General features: G+C 44.4%; 1 protein-coding gene across 3 annotated transcripts in view; it reads right to left on the bottom strand.

Moving 5' to 3' along the window:
- Znf521 (zinc finger protein 521) overlaps positions 1–20311 on the bottom strand; it is a 288299-nt gene that overhangs the window by 12923 nt on the left and 255065 nt on the right. For all 3 annotated transcript variants that reach the window (XM_041660647.1, XM_041660649.1, XM_041660648.1), the window contains 2 exons: positions 15975–16106; positions 13479–13594 (listed from right to left, as the gene is read on the bottom strand). In XM_041660647.1, coding sequence (XP_041516581.1) covers positions 13479–13594; positions 15975–16106 — 248 coding nt within the window. The remainder of the gene's footprint in view (positions 1–13478; positions 13595–15974; positions 16107–20311) is intronic.

The following is a 20311-nucleotide window of genomic DNA, read 5'->3' as shown; positions in this document are numbered from 1 at the left end:
TCCCTCGCTGTGTCTCCTGAACCCATCTCTGTTCAGCAGCAGCTCACACAGGCACCCAGAGCAGACATCAAGTGTGTCAGGGGCCCACGTCTGAGGACAGCTTGGTGGAGCTGGTTCTCACCTTCCATCATGTGGATCCCGACGGATGGAACTCTGGTCACCAAGCGTGGCAGCCAGCACTGTTACTCACTGAGCTATCTGGCCGGCTCTCTCTCTCTCATTTTCTATGGAAGCCTATTGGGTTATGCTCATATCCTCGCTCCTGCACTGCATCTCAGGTATTTAAGGTCTTAAAATGACAGAAGTATCCCTCCACCAAGGAGACCTGTGTCTGCTTAGGAACCCCACATGTGAGATCCCCACGGTCCCCCCACTTTTGAACACCTTTTCTGCTTTGCTTCTCGGTCTTCTCTTTGCGACAGTTTCCTCACCCCTCCAAGTCCTCTGAGCTACCAGAGAGACAGCCCTTTAATCCCCCCACACAGAGGTGTGCTGTAACTATGGAGAGAGCAATCTATACCCCTCACATCCTTATACAATTTGCTCCTCCAAGTTAATTTGAATTCATTACAATAAAGCGATATAATTAAAAAAGGCACTCTTTAATGTGAAGCATTTAACATGATCCTGGAAGAACGACAGTCTCAACGAGCAGAGGGCCAGGCGGCAGGACGGTGCACGCTTAGGCAAATTCAAAGGTGAGCTGTAAACAGTACACAGAGCCGCGCCGCCGCGCATAAAGGGCCAGGCAACAGGAGGCCTCGTTCTAATCAGTCCTCAAAGGAGCCTGCCACACAGAAGTGGCACTTATTCTAATTTAAAGCCCTCGCGATTGCTTCGCTGTTGCAAAATTTATAAAAGAATAACTTCATTAAACAGCCTGGTACTTCAAACACAAACGCAAACCAGCCATAGCACAGAAGGCGCTGGACAAGAGGAGAAGCAGACCCAGGGATTTGTGAGCCCAGGCACTTAAATAAAGTCTATGCTGGGGTGCTTCTCCGTCTGATGCTGGGGCTCCCCGTGCAACCTTCCTTCCCCAAAGACTCGGGCCGCATGGCGTTTTACTTCTGTCAGGAGGCCGTTGTTCTTGCGAGCCTGCCTAATAACACTGAAAATCACTGCAAGCAGTTGGGCAAGCTGTGTCACACGCAGAAATACAGCTGGCAGTACACGAACACTGCTCAATGTTCCTTTCCCGGCCTGAGAGGGGACTGGGTCTACACTCCACTATTACAGCTTCCATTTACTTGGGTCTATATTACAGACTTGCTTAAGCTGTTGCAAAAACTAATGTTAAAAAAGATTTCCCCTTAACCCTGGCACTGAAGAAGAAGAAAAAAAAGCAATAATAAGAGTTAAGGGGTAACAGATTTCTGCATCCATGCATGGTGCTGGAAAAAAAAGGCACTAGCGTCCTAAGACGCACACGCTTAAGAAAGACTCTTTTCTCTGTGAATCAGATACTCTAGGAAACACTACAATGAAATATCTCCAGGCTGCGTTCCACAGCTACAAGGCAGCCTATGTTATAGTGGAACTGTCAGCAGATTTTGCAAAATCGTGGATGTATATATGAAATGCAATGTAAAGGCAAATCTCACCGCTTGCTGGAGCCTGCAACCTTTTGAGACTGTGGAAGGGCACACAAGTCAGACCACAGCCTTGTCCTGAGAATCCAATAATGAACGGCACCTCTCTTTTCCCGTTCAGTGTTAAACTGGTGCTAAATTTTGCTTCAAAGAGGATAGAGTAAGCATTCAGAAAACCTCCAAATGACAGTCCATGGATAGATAGGAGGAACTGGCCTTGGGGAAAATACAACTTATACTTCTGCAAGGATCGTTAAAGAAAAGAAAAAACAAATCCTCAAACAAAGACCAGCTCACTTCCTTTCAGAACTTTAGAGTGGACACCTGGGTCTTGGTCAGAAGCAAGACCTATTGTAGGAGACCCATGTCAGTAGGACCCATGGCTGTAGGACAGATGGATGTAAACACTCAGAGCTGTCATCCATACATACGTGAGCTGTGAGTCAGGCCACCCCTGGGAAAAGAAATCCTGGCACAAATTCTCCAGCTCCTCTCCATCCAAATAGCATGCGGGCATTCTCTCCATCCTCTCCACGAGTGAACCAGGGCGAGTCAGGTGGGGTGAGGGAGCTAATTCAATTACAGACAGCCTTTATTTTGTAATAAAATATGGATTATTGATCTTGTGGAGCCATTGAGGCGTGATGAGGCAAATTTAGGGCCTGAAACCCTGAAGCTCTAAATTCACAGCCGTTTTATTCAGCGGTAGTTTGGAAGGCAGTAGACACTGTTTTCAGTTGTGGAAACCATCAAAACGAAACTCTGATAGCTAATTAAGCCCGGTGTTCCAACGGGAGAATGAATTCAAGGTTAAGATTAGGGGGCTAAGCTGGAAGCCGGGAAGGGTTCCCCAGATGAGGACAGTGAAGTGACCCCACACTGTGTGAGCAGAAAAGACATTCTGGAGACGGCGATTCACTTCCTGGGCTCCTAGCTAACATCGAATGGGATCCTGAAGGCAGAGTGAATGGCACCTGTTTCCCACTCAGGTTGGCACAGGTTCGGCAGGCTCTCAGGCGACCCTGGGTTATCCTAACAAAGCCCTTTGTCTCTGATCTGAGGGAAAAAATGCAAGGCTCGACCCCAGATCTGTGAGCAAGCAGCCTTAGGTAAGAGGGTCACTGGAGAGGTGAGGTCTCAGCCAACCCTAAATAGGAAAGAAAAAAAAAAGGACAGCTAGGTGCTGTCTATCCATGTCCCTTGGTCCCATGTAAATCTGCCCCAAGCTAAGACATCTGGGCGGATTGTTACTCACATTGTGCTACACAGTTTGGGCCCCATCGTTTCCCTAATCCTGTAAACTTCTTGCTGCTCTTCCTACCTTCTGCTCTCCTTTGTGGGCCACGTCTACCCCACCTCCCTGTGTAGCCGTGCTAGCACAAACACACTCCTCTCTGCTTTGGTAGGCGCCCTCCTGAACATAGGTAAGCGCACACGGGGTATGTTTCCCTGGAAGGACCAAGGATGGATAGGAGACGATGCTAGTGCAAAGTTGCAGACGGTTCATTCGGCTGCAGTCCAGAAAATGAATCCAATTTTTCATTCTGTCATTATAAATATTTCATTGCAAATGGTACTGATTTTCTACAACTGTGGTTAAGCAAAGGGCCTCTGTGTGAATATTTAAGGAAAAAAAAAAACCCTAGGAGGAGGAAGACAAGGAAGAAGAGGGAAAAGGGAATGAAAGGTTAGCAACCAATTAATTTCTTACTTTAAATGTAAAAGGAGGCTGGAAGAATTCAACAGTGATGTAGTGTGTGACTCAAAGAAGAAGAAAAAAACATTTACTCTGCTCTTCTTCTGACAGTTTCTCATAAAATATCTGCAGTCCATCTATCTTTTAGTACTCCAGGCTCCTCTGGAGAGCAGAAAATGGCGGTTTAAAGCTCACTTCAGTGCCAGTCTGCGGGAGATTGCTTTCCACAGGACCCCCGCTGATGGAGGCCTAGGGGAAGAGGCCCAGGAGTTATTCAATCAGTCCGAGACTCTGGGGCGGCTGGGGGTCCTTTGAGGGCTGATTATAAAGCTGCCCTCCTGTTGCCTGCCTCGGAACAGAACGAAATGAGCAGCCTCTCGCTGAGAAGATTCTGCAAGAAGGAATTTCACCTGTCATGGAGTTTGTCAGAATTTCAGGATTTATCTTGGTGCAAAATTAATAAAATACCAACCAGGAATTCAGGCTGACTACTCGGCCGTGTCATCTCAAAGTGATCTTTCACCCAAGAAAACCTGGCTGGCGAGCCCAGCCACTCCTGCCCGACTTTTTCCTCGGGAGGGTGAAGGAGGTGACAGACACACCCGGATGGCAGAACGGGATAGCCAGCCAATTACATGCAAGGAGGCCCCTGGGTGACCTCTGACCTTGTCATGGCCCTTCCAAAGCCTCTGAAATTAGCTGGGGTCTGAGCTTCCTAAAAGCATTCTGGAATCTATAGCACAGTTGGTCCCCTATGGCATCCTATCCGTTAAATCAGATGCTGCTCTTCCAGACCCTTTGAAGGGGACAGTATCAGTGGATCATGTTGATGGCACACGATCAGGAAGCATTGCAGATGAATCTGGGACTGCCGAGCAACAAGCAGTTCTAGGTTCAGATGTCCTCTCCTGTCTCATTACCTCCGGGCTTCCCAGAAAGCACGGAGAGAGGGGACGTGTGCACGCATGGCCTGCTGGCTCAGGGCTTCTCTGCTCTGGCCACCTCAGAACACAGTTTACAGTTCTTTGCTCACCACTGCTATTTCAGTGACATTCTTTGAACTGAGGCCCAGGAAGTCCCAATGTAGTCTGTGCCAGACCTCAGGAAGGGGTGGCATGCCACCACAGACAGGCTCTGTGTGTAAGCATGGGCGGCATTCATGCCAGCAGCTGGTTCAAATCCATGGGGAGAGCAGGGGGCGATTCTCAGAGTCATGGACTCAGTCAGGTCCACTGCCGACAATGAAGGCTGCTTGGGAAGAGGATGAACTTGGTTTGTGCTGGCTGCCTGTATGTACTGCATCTCTGGGCTCCCAGGTTTCCAGGGTCACCTTTTACTAGATGCTGATTGACAGTACATTTCCGGCCGAGTCAGCCATGGTCTTAAGGCATTACTGCTTCTCTGTTTTCTGACTAATATTTTCTAAATGAGACATTCACCAGGTCATCCTGCCCACCTCTCTGTTTAGTCGGGTAAGAGCCCTGTTCTGTTTTGGAGAACACCAGGAGATAGCATGTGAGGGAGGGGAGGGAAGTACGGGAAGTGTTCTCTCTCTGTCTCTCTCTCTCTCTCTCTCTCTCTCTCTCTCTCTCTCTCCTTCCTTGGAAGTGAGTGCACAGATGGTGGTGGGGACATAGGGTGCTCTCAGCAGGCTTCACTGGAGATGCCTTAACTCCACAGAGGGAAAAGGCCTTCCCACCAGTAGCATCATGAATTATAACTGAGTACGGAACGAGGTCTTGGTGCCTGTCTCACAGCAAATGTACTGTTCTATTTTCCGGCACAGTGACCTTTCACCCTTATAAACTCAAAGCATCGTCCAGCATACTGATGATATTTACGAGTCACCTTTTATATGTGTAGATGGCACACGAGCTTAGCCAATGCGCCCAGGGTGTAGGTTGGTCAATTATAAAATCGGGTTTTGCTCATGTAGAACAGGAAGCCTTTGATGGTGAAATCAGGTTTCTGGGGAAAGATGATGAGCTCTGCTGGCATGGCCAAGGACTTACATCCATGCAGGAGGGGGAGGGGACCGTGCAAGGAAGAGGATGACAGCCCCTGCCCCTGGCCCCGACGGGCGGCAGAGAAGGTGCCTCACCTTTGCAGGCTCTCCTCTATTCAGAAGCTGCGCCCACCTCCTAATGCTCCCCGAGCCTATCCAGGGAAGTAATCAATGAAGGAGACGGGTTATTTCAGGCAGTGTGAAATTTCTCTGCGTTAGAAAAAGGACTCCTTTCCTCTGCTTTTCACTGTCGTTTAGAGCTCCAGAGTTGTTGCTCCAAACGACAGCACCGCGAGCAGGGCTTTTAAGCGCCATTCATCTCACCCACCCCATCTCAGGCTTTTACAGAACACCGATTTCCCTCCAATAAGGGGAACTTACTCCTTCATAGCTGCAGGGCACAGCCTGTTAGGAGCTGTAGATTCGCTGCAAATATAACAATAAAGGGTACAAATGTGAAGTCCCCTCAAAATACACGGCTGGCTCTGAAGCTGCCTTGCCTTAGCAAACCCGATCAAGGGAAGCCTATCAATCTTTCTCCAAACGCTCACAAGAGCTCATTGCTGGGCGGCAGTGCGAAGATCATCACCTCGAGGGATCCAGAAGATGCCGGTCTAAATTCTCTGCTCATTTCAGGGGATTGATAGTTAAAGTCTGTGATTGTCATCTCTCTTTCCCTAATTGTCACAACAGTTGGGTCTAGATGTGGTGTTTTCCATTAGTCAGAGGAAAGTTTGCAAACATCAAGGGTCTATTTTTGGCACTTAGTCTGTGCTAATGTGAGGCGTCAACCCACGTGTAGAGTAAACATCTAAAACAGGAATTCCACGAGTCTGTCTGGAGCGCAGGGTGTTCTAGAAGTTGGGTTTTCAGCTTGTCCAATGGACCTGACTATAAAGGTGCCCAGGCAGAAGCCCCTGTTTGGAAGATAACTGTGTCTACAGTCTCTTGTTTCTAACGGAGGCAGATCTTCTGGCGCTGTGGCAGCAGGCTGCCTTGGCAACGCAGAAGAAGACTACAGGGCCAGAAAGGCCCAGCCAAGGCAGAATGTGGCAGAGGTGACAAACACTTCCAGGGGGTGGGGAGGGAGGAAGCGGCAGAACTGGCCGCAGCGCTGTCTGTACGCCCTAGCTGGATGCGCCATAAAGTCGGGCTGATGGCAGTTCAGAGATGGCCATCTGTCGTCAGCTCTGGGCCAGACAAAAAATAATGGAATGGCAGCTTGCTTACAACAGCGCTGCTGGAGGAGGAAGCGGGCCCTAGAACGGAGAGGTGGTGCTCCCTTTTTTAATAGTGAAGTGCAGCCATCAATATGAACATCAAGAAATTAATGGATGGAGAATTTTTGAAAACTGAGCTAGGGGGAGAGTAGTAGAAACTATTCAGATGCAAATAAAATGTTTGCTACTTACTGCAATTACCCCGGCTGCCCTGATTCTGGTCACATTAACCACTTGGTTCTTGGACGTCTCACTACCAGGACACACGGTGGAGCAGTCAGGGCCAGACTTAGAAATGGGTGACCCAGGTTGTGCCTCCAAGCGTGCACACACAGATTAGACATTTGTCGGGACAAAATGGGTAATTGAAAATGCTTTTAGTCCAAATGAGTTCCTTGTGACAATCACACTTACCTTTCTGCATGCTTGTTAATTTCTAGATGTAGTTTCAGTACAGGCAAAATAAAACGACCTCACCTTATGATGCACAGCGAGTGTGAGATCCCTGCAAACTCCCCCTTTAGCCTGGAAAATCCCTCGCATTCACGGCAGGGGCGGATAGATAGTAAGGTAACAGTCACACCAAGGTTAGATTACCTGTGCCCCATTTTTGCGTCTGACCTGATTAACTTTCTGCCTTCACTGGTAAGGCCAATCAATCCTGATTGAATTATCCAATATTAACAGCTGAAAGTGATCAAAACTAATGGTGAAAACACAGCTCCAATCAATAAATCAATGCAAATGATTTGCTTCCTGGAGATCCGATCAAATAAAAGAGATAGATCAATTTAACCACTGAGCAAATTAAGTGGAAGTTGCCCTGGTACCAGTTTGCTTCCAAAGCCCCACAGGCCCACAAAGCAAAGAAATGAAGCGATGTATGTAATGGGCCAGTTCCAGAATCATGCACTCATTTGACACAATTTATACTCTCGCAAACCGTGGCGTCTTCCTGATACGTTTAAGGGCTGACTAGTAGCTAAGCAGAGGCTCTGGGTGTTAAAGAACTGTCGCGCCAAGGGGTGCGGGCCAGAATAGCAGGAAGGGGAAGAGTGTTGCGTCTTCACAGATTGTCCTCCCAAGGGGTCAGGTCCAGACAGAGTAGGGGCAAATCTCCATCTGGGGCTGCAAAGGAACGCCCTCCGAGAGTGGGCAAGGCAGGTTGGGATTGTGGCTTTTATGGTTTGAATAGGGATAATGACAAAAACTTTCATGTCTGTGAGAAATAAAACTAACCACTTGAAATATACAGGAGAGCTGTGAGGAGACGGGCTTGGTGGTCAGAACAGCTTTACAAGTGTTCTATACAGATTGGCTGCAAACTGTTTCCAGCCTCCCTGTTTACGGAGAGATTTTAGGCTCAGGTGAAGGAAAACTTGACTACAACCTGAATAAAGTTTTCTTCAGTCCAACCCTGTTTCCACCTTGCTAACTATGAAGACGCAATGAAGGAAAAACAAAACAAAACTCCCTTTTCTTAGACTTAATTGGAGGGAGTAGGCACAGGGCTTTGAAATAAGACTCCTGGAAGCCAGCTTGTACATATACTTGTACAGTCATATGCTAAAAAGGTAAAATAAGACCTACAAGATGTGTGGCAATTGTGAATAGAGGCTATGACTAACAATAACTCAAAGCAGGACTGAAAACTCCTGCCAGAGAACTAGGAAACCTGAGGAAGTTTCTGATCTCTAGGAGAGAGATTTTATTTCCAGAAAATGGCCAATCTTGATTTTGTTTTCTTGGGTCAGCACTAGAAATGCCGGATGCCAGGGAAGCACTGTTCAATGACGGTCTGATGTCTTCCTTACCACCCCAAGGAAGGTACCTCCCAGGACTTTCGGGCTGGAGAGTACAACGCCCTCTGCTGGAATCATTCTAACAATAGATTAGATAGCATCTCATATAAGAATGATTTATCTATATCATATCTTTGAAAGATGACTGTAAACATACTTTGAATTGCTTTTGGTAACTCACAGCATGAGTGGCATCATGGTACATGTAAGATACAGAATTATGTATCACCCCCCCAACCTAATAACATCACTGGGCCTAGTGTACTTATTGACAAAGACTCCGAAATGCCCCAATACACATAATTTAATACTCTTAAGCACATAATTGAAGCACCTGTACTGAAATGTCAACTGAGAATCAGGTAGCAAGGGACCCAGAGAGGCACGTTTCAATACCGTGCTGTTGTCTTGTGTGCTCCTTCTTATACACAGCAATTCATTTTTTCTCTCAGAAATGTGACCATAAAACTCAAGCTCTAGTAAAACTGTGGCATGAAAGATATTCATCAAAATCAGGTGACAAGCTGGGAAACCGACTTGAGGGCAAATCACACCCTGCAGGGGCGTTCCCCGCCCACATACCAGGTGACTGCTGTATTCTCCTTGTGCACACCCTGCCTTTGCCACACAGGAGTCGACGCTCAGCTAGGCCAATCTGTTCTACCACACTACAAGAACTTCCCTACCTCCACTAACCCCTCCATGATGGCCGACTTCCTCAGAGTGCAGAGGGAGAGGCAGACTCTAACGCTGCTACTCAGGCGCAGCTGTTCCAGAGTGGTGCCTGGAAGAAGGATTGCGGTGAGAAAGAAGGCCCGTTTGACAGCTTCCTAAAATGCTCACCATGGCACACACCACTTTGGATACAAATGTGCATCGAAGGGTATGGCTCTCGACCACACCATGCCCTCTTAAGGCAGCAGCCCTATATTCTGCCTTGAAGACTTATTTTACTACATCATTTATTTGCACGTGTATGCACATGCCCAGCAACTCCACGTGCACACATTTATATGTGAAGGCCAGAAGAGGACATCAAATTTCCTGAAGTGGGAGCTATATAGGAGGTTGTGAGCTACCTGACATGGGTGCTGAGAACCAAACTCAAGTCCTCTTACAAGAGCAGTAACAACCCGTAAGAGTGGAACCAGATCTCTAGCCCCATAAATTCTGCTTTAAAAAACCCTGCAGTCTATTAGGGAAACATGTGAAACCCTGAACACATCCATTTATTTTCCAAATAACATAAAGTTCTATTTGTTGAAATAATGGGCTTTTATTCCCAAATACCTTTCCCTTCCTGCCACATGCCTTGGCTAATATATCAGGTTTCCCCACAAAAGTCTGTGCATGTGGGTGGACGTGAGCGCTCCTGGAAAATGCAAAGGTAATATCCCAGGAAGAATGAAGCACTCTATACCTTCATCTCCAGACTCTGGGTCAGCAAGATTACAGGGTCGACTGAAGATGAGGGCTGCACACTAACACACAGTGCGTGCTCCTTTGTCCCACATGGAGTATTTCACAGAAAGACACAGTGACAACTGAAGATGCTCATAGACTAAAACCGCGTGCTCAGTCCTCTGAAGAGGAACAGCATCGGAGGGATTTCTTAAATTTGGATTGGTGTTGTATGTAATGTAAGTGAAAGTACACACCCCATATATATGTGTACTTATATGCATCCATGTCTATATAGCTGCACTCTCACACAAAAACATGATAACTTGCCAGGTGGTGGTGGAGCACACCTTTAATCCCAGTACTCGGGAGGCAGAAACAGGCAGATCTCTGTGAGTTTGAAGCACGTTTCAGGACAGGCACCAAAGCTACAGAGAAACCCTGTCTCAAAAATCCAACCAAGCAACCAAACAAAAAAACCCGTGATAACTTTCCTTAACATTGCTTCCTCTGTAAGTCTACCCATATATCCACACATACACACAATAATATATACATGTATAAGCACATACATGGAGGTAAATTTTATATCCAACAAGTAAATGGCTGTCCACAAAAGCTGCTTTCATGTTTTAACTGTGAAATAGTAAAGGAAGTCAGAAGATCATCTCTGCGCCATTGGAGGCTATTCCACAGTGGTGCATCTGAGCAGTTTAGAATGTTTGTTCTATGCTTACCCCATTATTTTGACCCTGAAGTAAGAGGCAGATAATTTGAATGCTTTAAGATAGCTTATATAATTGCAGTTCTTGGGGATTTAATTTCATGTACTCCTGTGCAATGTCCTTTCTAAACTTTAATGGTATGAAAAAGTAGGTGAGTTCAAGTGGCTTAAAATACATTTTTAACATATCAAGGTACAAAGGATAGTGGATGATAAATTCTGTTATTTTTGTGACAGTATTTTCTATTGTCATCTTAATTTCGGTTCAATTCTCCTTCATCCTTGCAAACAAAAGAACTCTGTTTTCTTATTTTCTATACAGGAAATTAATTGATATTTTAAAAAACACATAATCTTCACTTTTTAAGGTACTATGGGTACTGAAAGAATAAGTACACGGACTTCTTGGGTCAAAACGTAACTGTGAAGGTACTGTTAAAACTAGAAAAAGTCAACTTTTGATGCATTTTCACCCAGTGTTGCTGAAACTGGAGCCACTGCTATTACTGAGCATTTTAGAAAACAGATTTTTAGATATTCCCATGGCTGGATTATAGCTTTCCAAAGTAATGAATTGAAGTCAGTATTTCATCTCAGCTTTGCAACAATTACCCTCAGTAGCCATCAGTGCTGTTCTTATTTAAGAAGTCGTGGCCACAGTGGTTGAGTGTTGGTACAGATGTCAAGACAAGCATGCATGTTCCACAGCTCTGGCTCACATCCCAGTCAGAGTGAATGAATCAGATGTGTCTTAAGAGAGCTCTGACTTCATGAGGCCACAGAGATTCAGGGCAGCAGAGAGAGCAGTGCATCCTAGAATGTCTACCTCTAGCTTGGTCATCTAGATGCTCGTGAGTTGTCTGAAAGATCAAAACTATTTCATTCCAGCATTTGTAAACACCCTGCTCACCTCAAGAGGCTACAATCTGGAAGTTACGGAAATTAATGAACTACAATAGATGGATCCCCACATAAACCAAAACTCTTTAAGGTTCTTCAAGAAACTTCTGAGCTGCTCAAGGCTTCCCAGGATCAGAGAGGTGAAGAAAAACACTGAAAGAAAGTGAAGACCACATGCTCCATGAAGCCTCTCGCATTGGAAGGATGTGTCTAACTAAGTCTGATCTGTTGGGTCACAGGTCTCTACCATCACAGTGCTGAGCTCTCTGTGAAAGACACCGAAAATGTGCCAGCTTGGAATGTGCCCACAAAGTACCAAACTAAAAGTCTGGTGCAAGCATTTAGATGTTGGATAGGTTTCAGTCCCTATGCAATGTCTACAACTTTCATCCTAAGCTGCTACTTCATTCTATTTCAAATTTTACATGCTAATCAACAGAACAATTGAGTGTTTTCATCTGTACAGAGGCATAAAGACCGTGCCTCATATGATTTACTCTTTAACACATGTTGCAATTAAACCAGTATTTTTCCCCACGAAGGAAGATAATGTTACTTTAGTCTGATACAAGTACAACTTGGACTATTTTCTATACTTGTTGGCAGGCATACGTGATGGGATCCAGCACTTAGAAATAACAAAATGTTAAATAGCAACTTTAGTTTTCCTTCATGGCCAATGGTGTAATTCAGTGGCTTCATTTACCTCCTAAATGCCATCTAACTTAGTTGTTTAGAATAATAACCGAGTAAAAAAACTGCAGGTTCTCTATTCTGATCTATGGCTCCTCTAAGTCTTGCACCACCAAACCCACTCCCCTCCCCGGGGCATAAAGATACCCTAGAGGTGGCAGGAGGTGTGTGGGTAAGAGCAGGCTATCTCTGTGTTACTTGGTCTTGGCTCCGGGTGCAAAATCCAAACACACCCATTGCAAGCCAATGAGTAGTGTCAGTGATGTTCATAAACTAAGAGTTCAAGTGCAGCCCCACTTTTCCCATAGGAAAAGCAAGATTTAAGGAAATTCCTCATGGGGATAGTCCAGATCTTACTCCTTTTTTCTTTTCCTTTTCCCCTTTAAGAAACAAAAGGCAATGAAAGAGCCATGCTCCTCTTTGAAGTGACAATTCTGGAATAGAATCCAGGTTTCTTTGTCTTTGTTTCTCTTCCTTTTTTTTTTGTTTTCTTGAGGTAGAGTGTCTTTGTGACCTCATATTTCCTGTTTGTGGGGCTGGCCTTGAACTTGTGATCCTGGGATTGCTGGCACGTGTCATCGCACTCTCTGAATCTTGTTTTCCTTGCCCCACTTTTCCGTGATGCCAGGGTTAACCCAATGCCTTGTGCATGACAGCAATTACTCCACTGTTGAGCAACATCTGCAGTCCCTGGACTCGATTCTTATTTTTAGCTACTATTCTTGAGAGTCACCCAAGAAACCAAACACGCATGTTTTATACCTTATATTTATACCTATAATTTTACTTTTGCCTTGTAAGAACCTGTGAGTGTGAAGTTTGTTCTTTTTCTTTGTATCTGAGGTTCAGGGAAGTCATAGACCAAGATCAGTTACATGTCTAGTAAAGGGTACCTCAAAGGCCCAAGCCAACACCTTGGGGTGCTCTGATTTCAACCCAAAAGCTGTGGTTTCAGCAGTAATTACTCAGTTGCCCAATGTGGAACAAATACATCCTGGACAAAACAAGAATATAATTTCTTTCATTATTCCCCACCCTGTCCTTGCTTTTCCAGTGTTCAGCCTCTGGACAACAATGACTGGACATCCATCCAGCATGACTCCCAGTGGGAAGACAGCATGAATAAAACAAGACTTGGGAGAATGAACTCCGGCAAGTGCGCTGAATGATCCCGCAGTCCGGTCCACCAGACCCCACGTCCTTCACGCTGGGTCAGAAGGTCCAATTATAGGCCTCTTCTTGCCTTTTTTTTTTAAAATGATTGACAGCAGCCAGAGGCAAAATTATTTTGGTGTCTATTAATCTGGTCTCTAATTTTCTTTTTGCCTCCAAAAACACAAAAGCATTCTAGAAGCCCAGAGTAAGTGAGATTCTGAACCCACAGCTAAAATGCCCTGTGAGAGTAACAAGTGGGTTCAGTCCCAGCTTTCTCAGGAGGCTATTACCTGCAGCTCTGTCTGGAAGAAAAACTTCTGTGGACACTGCGTGCAGTCATAGATCTTGTCCTCTTGTCCATGGGCAGAGAATATATGCTGCTGCAACTTGTTGGCCTGGACAAACACTGAAATAACAAAGAGAATGGAGGTGGGTGACTGTTAGCTCGCTGTGTTCTGAGCTGATGACCCACCATGCAGGGGTAGCAGGGAGAATGCCTGGCATACCTCCTGGGCAGGACTGGGTCCTGACATTTGGGGAGAGCAGGAACACAGTTGCTCATGGCTGGGTCTCTGGCCTTTGTCAGGATGCGCTCCACCCAGCACCCAATTCAAGCCAAAGACTCGAAAGCAGTGCTTTAAGGAAGCCCTGCTCCCCTATAAATCTTTGAAAATAAAAGCCGACAACTGTCAAATACACAGCTCTGTCTCATAGGAAATGACTCCAACGTTGCAGCAACCTACAGGTTAAGAAATCATGGCTGCCCAAACCCTGTTTATTGCATTTGCCTAAAGTTATAGCTGGCAAACAGTTCTCCATTTAAATGTGTTAATGCTAAAAAATCATATCCCCCAGCTACTCTGGGGCACTGTCTATAAATGTGCAGCAGAACGGCAGGTAAATTCTCTTTGGATACTTTAAGATCAACTCGGCCTACACACGGAATGCAAGGGTTTCAATAATATAAACATGTTCAATTTTAATGACTACAAAACAAGGCCCTAAGACTGTGTAACAGTTTACCTAGGAGACATACTATTAATAATTAAATTGTATATGCCAGAGGCGCTGTTTGGGTTGGCAGAGCTGACTTCTGATGGATGCCTGGTGCACTGTGACCTAAAAAAGTTTGCATCTACAATATTAATCTGTATAGGCATGGAAAGGACTTATTAAAGATGCTGCCATTTGACTTTGACTCCACTCTGATCATTAAAATTATTCTAATTGCCAGACAACCTATAATATTACAGTATTGTTCTTGTGAGTCATACATTTTAATCACATTTCTCATTACCTGAAAAACACCTCTCAGCTGTCCTTTCACACCTAACATGCTTTATATTGGAAGGAAGGTTTTCTTTTCCCTAACTGTTATTTCCAGATGACTTCAAGATACAATAAAACAATCACATCTGTCTGTACAGAAACACAGACTGCTCTTGATGCGGTTTGTTTCCTTACTTAGCTCAAAAACAACAACAAAAGCAACAAAAATGGGAATTTTATTCAGGTTTTCAACTTATGTCCATATAGCTCCTTATGTTTTATGAGGCTCCAGCTACAACATGAAAGAACTATTTCATTATAACATTTAATTGTGGAGACTTGATCCAGTATTCTTTGATGAATCCTTATTAGGATTCATCCTTATTTGTACCTGGACAAAGGACCTGGGTTCTTGATTCTTTGTATCTTATGATTCATATTCATAGTGAGAGTGTAACAGTAGCTTTAATAAAATAAAAACATTGGAAGAGTAAACAAAAGAGATGGAAAGATTAACAGATGGAGTGGGAGCATGAAAGCCCTTGTTAAAGGCACAGTCATCAACACATACTTAAGGTGTGACTAGCAAGGGGTGTGAATGGGTGTGGCCCCGTTTTTCTATTTCATTACAGAACATAAATCTATAGATTGGATTCAGTGAAGGTGAATCAATGCCTGTGATTTTGCTCTGCAAACAAAGAAGTTACTTTTGAGGGCAAGATATCTATAGCTCTGTGTCTACGTATACATTCTTCCGAGTCCCAGACACATGCAAAATGATCACTGAGGAGTTTTAAAGTAGCCATGACCTTCTTGGGGCAGGAGTAGAAATATGTGATCATACTTCAGCTTTCATGGGCTTCCAATAATGAATTCTGATTGTGTGTGTGTGTGTGTGTGTGTGTGTGTGTGTGAGAGAGAGAGAGAGAGAGAGAGAGATCTGACAACTGTGCCATTGTAACATTGAATAATGCTTTCATAAAATTGTATAGTTCTATTAACTTTTAAAATACAATCTCACAAGAAATAATCATCTCGCTTAATGTGTTTACTAGTTCAAAGAGGTCTGGGAGTATTTCAGTTACACACAACACACTGCTTTTCATGAAGATGGTATAAAAACTCTCCAGGTTGAGGTCACATACATGTGGAACACCAGGACCACAATTTTAGTTGAACACCGAGGACTGAAAAGCAGTCTGGCCTTGGTAACCTTTTAACATCGCGAGGAAGCAGAGTGAACCCAACGTGGACGTCATTTTCCAAGTGGAAAAGTGTAAACTTGGGCAAGAACTTGAAATGCCATTTGTTCATCCTGACAGTTAACCTTCCCACCCGGCTCAGTCTCTAAAGCAGACTGCAATCAATAATGCTAATCAGCAGAAATCAAACATCTTCCCCCAAATTGAACTGGAGTCGCTCGGTAAAAGGCCAAGCAGTGGGAAGTACGGTTGGGAGGAAGGACGCGGCGGGGTCAGAGCACACACAGGCTGATTTTACTTTAGGAAGTGTCTTACCTGTGAAACAGACAGGGCACTTGAAGGTGCCTCCCATCCCTTCAAAGCTATGCTCTATCAGGTGGCACTGAAGTTTGGCAGGGGAGTCGAAGGTCTGGCTGCAGAGTTTGCACTCGTGATTCAGTCCTTCATCTGTGGAGAAGACATGACAGAAAAGGTGAAACCGTGTGTCTACGACAGACCAAGATTGCCTCTCACTGCAAGCTCCCGCTCCCACCAAACATAAATATGGAGTTGTGTATAGCTACACCACCCAAAATATACCTGACCCCTAAGCATGGGGCAGTAGGTACACTTTCTGGCCATCTTATGTTATTATTGAGTTAATAGCAATTTAAAACATTTAAAATTTAAAAACCAATAATCACAAATCATATTTTACCTTGAGATTTTTAGTGTATTGATAACAAGGTTTCTACTCTAATGATTAGGATTTCATGAGTTCTAGATATTTCCAAAGGCCTAAACAATGGAAGGGATAGGAAAGTGGAATGGCTTCTTGCTCCTCTGCTTTGCCCAGAAGACCGTAAAGCTGCTTCTGCCCCTGACCACAGGTTTTCTTGGTCTTCCTCTAGTACAGACTTCTGCTGCTACGAGATGCTCTGGCAATTCTGAAAGATTAATTTGTACGGTGCTTTATCAGCGTTTGCTTCTCTGCTTTGCATTCCTAGCCCATCATATTCAACCCCAGGTCACTGATCCCTTAACTTTGCTTGACAGTCTCGGTCTTGCCCCTGGCTCCTACCTGTCTACCTGCCTCGTTCCCACTTTTCTGTGATCCAGGCTCACTTCTGACAAGTTCTAGATCGTTGGCTATTCACAAGATGGCAGAAGAAAGATTCTGATTGGCTGACGATCTAGCTAGACAGCAGTCCCCTCACTAAAGCTAACAACTTGGTGAATGACACAGCTTACTGCATTTCCCGAGCTGCAAACATGTCTGCAAACACAGATCACTCAGCCTCAGGTTGGCCTCAGGGTTCGTGACCTAGACAGGCCATGACATAATACACCCCCGCTCTCCCCAGGATGATCTGCTAGGAGAGCAAGCGAGAGGCGGCACGCCAGCTTCCGCCCTTTCTACGTCACACGCCTACCGTCTGTTTGCAAAGGTTAAAGATATTCCTAAGATCTCTGCCAGACACGCTAAGATCAGGCGTGTTAGCTATCTTTACACCCTGGGAACAGCAAATCTCAACTCCAAAGGCATTTCCTCAATTCAAAGGCAAATTCCTGCATAGGTGCTTCACCATTTGGGATCTGACAATACAAAGGTTCAATTACAAAGTGAATTATTAGCTAACTAGGAGCGAAATTGCTCTATTTGTATTCCTAATCTTTCTTCTCACTTAGGTGTGAGTCTTCCGAAGTGGAGGACAGGCATTTGTACAGGAGACAGCAAAGCACTAATTAAGCCCCTAGTACAATACACATTTCACAGGAGACAGAGCTCACTCTGGATCTGGGTGGCACAGCAAACTCCTTGATTATAATTATGTGTAAGGAGAAGTCTAATTGTGCCGACCGACACGACAAGGGGTTACACGAAAAGCTTCAGGGATTATAGAAGATCAATTGTTCTTTTTTTTTTTTAAGTCTGTTCTTTTCTCTTAAATCCTAAAGTCACCAGAAATTTCCCAGATTCATTAGGAGACATAAGAAACACTATTTATGCAGAGAATCGGATCACCTGAAATATGTCAATTTTTAAAATTTCCTAAATATTGTATAACTTTATTTTGAATAGTAAGAAGATACTAAATAGTTTTAATTTCAAAACACCATCTAAAAGTTTTTTTTTTTTGCTTTTCCACACTGTGCTCAATATTTGCAAACAAGAAAAATAGCAATTAATATACTTTCACTTTCCCTACTTTTTGTTTTGAGAACCAAGGTATAGCCACCTGGTGTATCTGTGAACACAGTTATTCTGAGTTCTTGGATTATCAGACTGTTAAGTCACATGATGAGTTTTGCTGATGTCTTTCCTTGGGGACAGTGGCTGACTGCTATATGTACATAAACGGAATTATTTAACTTAAGAGGCTTTTTAATGTGACACTCTCCTTTTTGATTACACACATTTTGTATGTAAAATAATAAAAAAGTGAATAAAATATGCTTTATGAGTGTAAGGAAAATGTCCTCACCCATTTTCCCCATTTTCAACTCAGAGTAAAGCAGTACCCCAAAAGTTAAATGATTTAAATTTAGTTAAATGAATCAAGAATGGTGACAGCCATGGAGTTACTTATGCATTATTAGCAAGACTTATTTTTCAAAGATTCTACCCTTTGTTTGTGGGATACCAATCATACCATATCATATCAAGCATTTTTCAGAGCTATTTTTATAGTTTTAAAGCACATTACAATATTGAAAAACAATACAAGTATAATTGTCTTCTATTTGTAGGTTAAACAGTGAGACTCCCCCCCCCCCCCATAAATGCATCTCCAAGTCATTTGAGCAAGAGAGAAAGACATCTCAACTGCTATCCAGCTAATAGTAAGCCTGAAAGGACACCCTGGCCGACTGTGGGAACCCTGGCCATCCTCTCCTCTGCTCCTTCCCTGAGCTCTTCCCATTCTTGCACAGGACCATGACAAAAGGATCGTGGACAAGAGAGCTTTCTCAGCTGCCACTGTGACAGAGAGCCTGCAGAAGCAGCTTCAGGGAGGACCACGGTTTTAGGGGTGCACAGTAGACCATGGAGAAGACATGGCAGCTGGAGCTCCAGCTGTTTTGTGGAGTTTGTTCCATGTGCTTGCTCTGTTTGGGGGGAATCAGGAAGTAGAGGCTCTAGCTGGAGGCAGTGCATGTGATAACCCCAGGACCAAGTCCGCAGCGTCCTGTTTCTCATAGCTAGGCTCTGCTTCCTCAAGTCTGCACAATCTTTCTAAATAGGGGCCAGCAGCTGAGAAGCAAGAATTCTGACATAAGAGCCCAGGGGCTACAACAGGGACCCAAGCATCTATGTCTACTGTTGGCTAAACCCTTTGTTTTCCTTCTAGCTCAGGAGGGACAGCCATAAGAGAATGCCAGCACAACTTGATAAGGAGAATCTCAAAAGTCACTTCATCCAGAGACCCTGCTGAATCTGCCCTCATGAACTGTTTCCCCCTTTGTGGTCTGCAGCAGTGTCTCACTGTTAAAGAACTGAAAGCCCACACCATGGAGGGCTACATCTGCACTAAAGGCCATTTCCTTGCTCACGGTCCAATCAACACCTCCAATTTCAATTTCAAGTGGGATCTGTCCAGAAACCAGAACTTGCTCCTTGCTTCCTCTTTTTTAAAGGTGCCAAAGAGCTTAAAAATTCAATCAAAATCACCATTTTTCCTCCCTGGAAAGGTAGCAGCTGACAGTAATTGGATAATACAGTCTGACTCATTTATTAAAAAGAGATTCAGAGTCAATTGACTTAATAACCATTACAATATTTCATTAAGGCTATAATAGGCTAGCACAGCCCTTTTTTAAACATGAAGAGTTGTAGGTGGGATCTTTGGATGAAACTTCTAGATGCTTCCAGCCCATGATTTCTGCTTATCTACAGTCACCAGACTTTCTAAAATGAGTATACTTTATCTCTGCATGTTACTCTGAAGCAGGGAGGGAAGAAGGAGGAGTAGAGGGGAGGGACAGATCTTTCCGTGCTCTGCTAATAAAGACTGATTGCAACATTGGAATCTTTGTAGCTAAAAGGTTGATAGGAAATGAACAATATGATGGAGTAGAGAAAATCACAAGTGCTGCTCATTAGGGCTGGAAGTGTTCTGGTCACATAAACATGAAAATAGAAATCAGTGCAAGGAAAGGGAGAAGAAAACCACAGAGTGCAAATCCACCAGCCAAAGAGTTCATTCTAAGCCTGGCTCGCTTCAGAATGCACCCAGTACCCCCAAATCGTGCACTCTGGCAGTTGTGAGGGTACCCAGTGACACGGATAAAAGGTCAGCATGGCCTTCTCCTACTGAGCACATACTAGAGGCTGATGAATAGCTGTCCTGGTTTCCACTGCAAGGGAGGACTGAGGACACTTCAGCATAACTGAGAAATAATGTCACACATACAGGAACGGGAGTTAAGACAATTATTTTCATTCGCTAATCTTTGTGTAAGTATGGACATAAATGTAAACAGGAATCAACTCTACACGAGAGTTTGACACTCATGTAAATATTTACTTCCATGTTAAATGTTTCAGGGAAGGAGTCTGCATATGTAATTGGTGTGCATTGCCCGAGAGACGTGATGAATTATGACCAACTTTGTGCTCACAGGGAACACTCGTTCTGTCTCAACCAGAGTCAGCTGGTTCTTTCTCTGTCCAC

Source organism: Microtus oregoni, unplaced genomic scaffold (assembly GCF_018167655.1).
Source record: "Microtus oregoni isolate MIOR12 unplaced genomic scaffold, Mior012 000011F_ref0000422, whole genome shotgun sequence".
Classification (NCBI taxonomy): domain Eukaryota; kingdom Metazoa; phylum Chordata; class Mammalia; order Rodentia; family Cricetidae; genus Microtus; species Microtus oregoni.
Note: the sequence above shows the minus strand (reverse complement) of the source record. Positions and strands in the feature narration are given on the sequence as shown.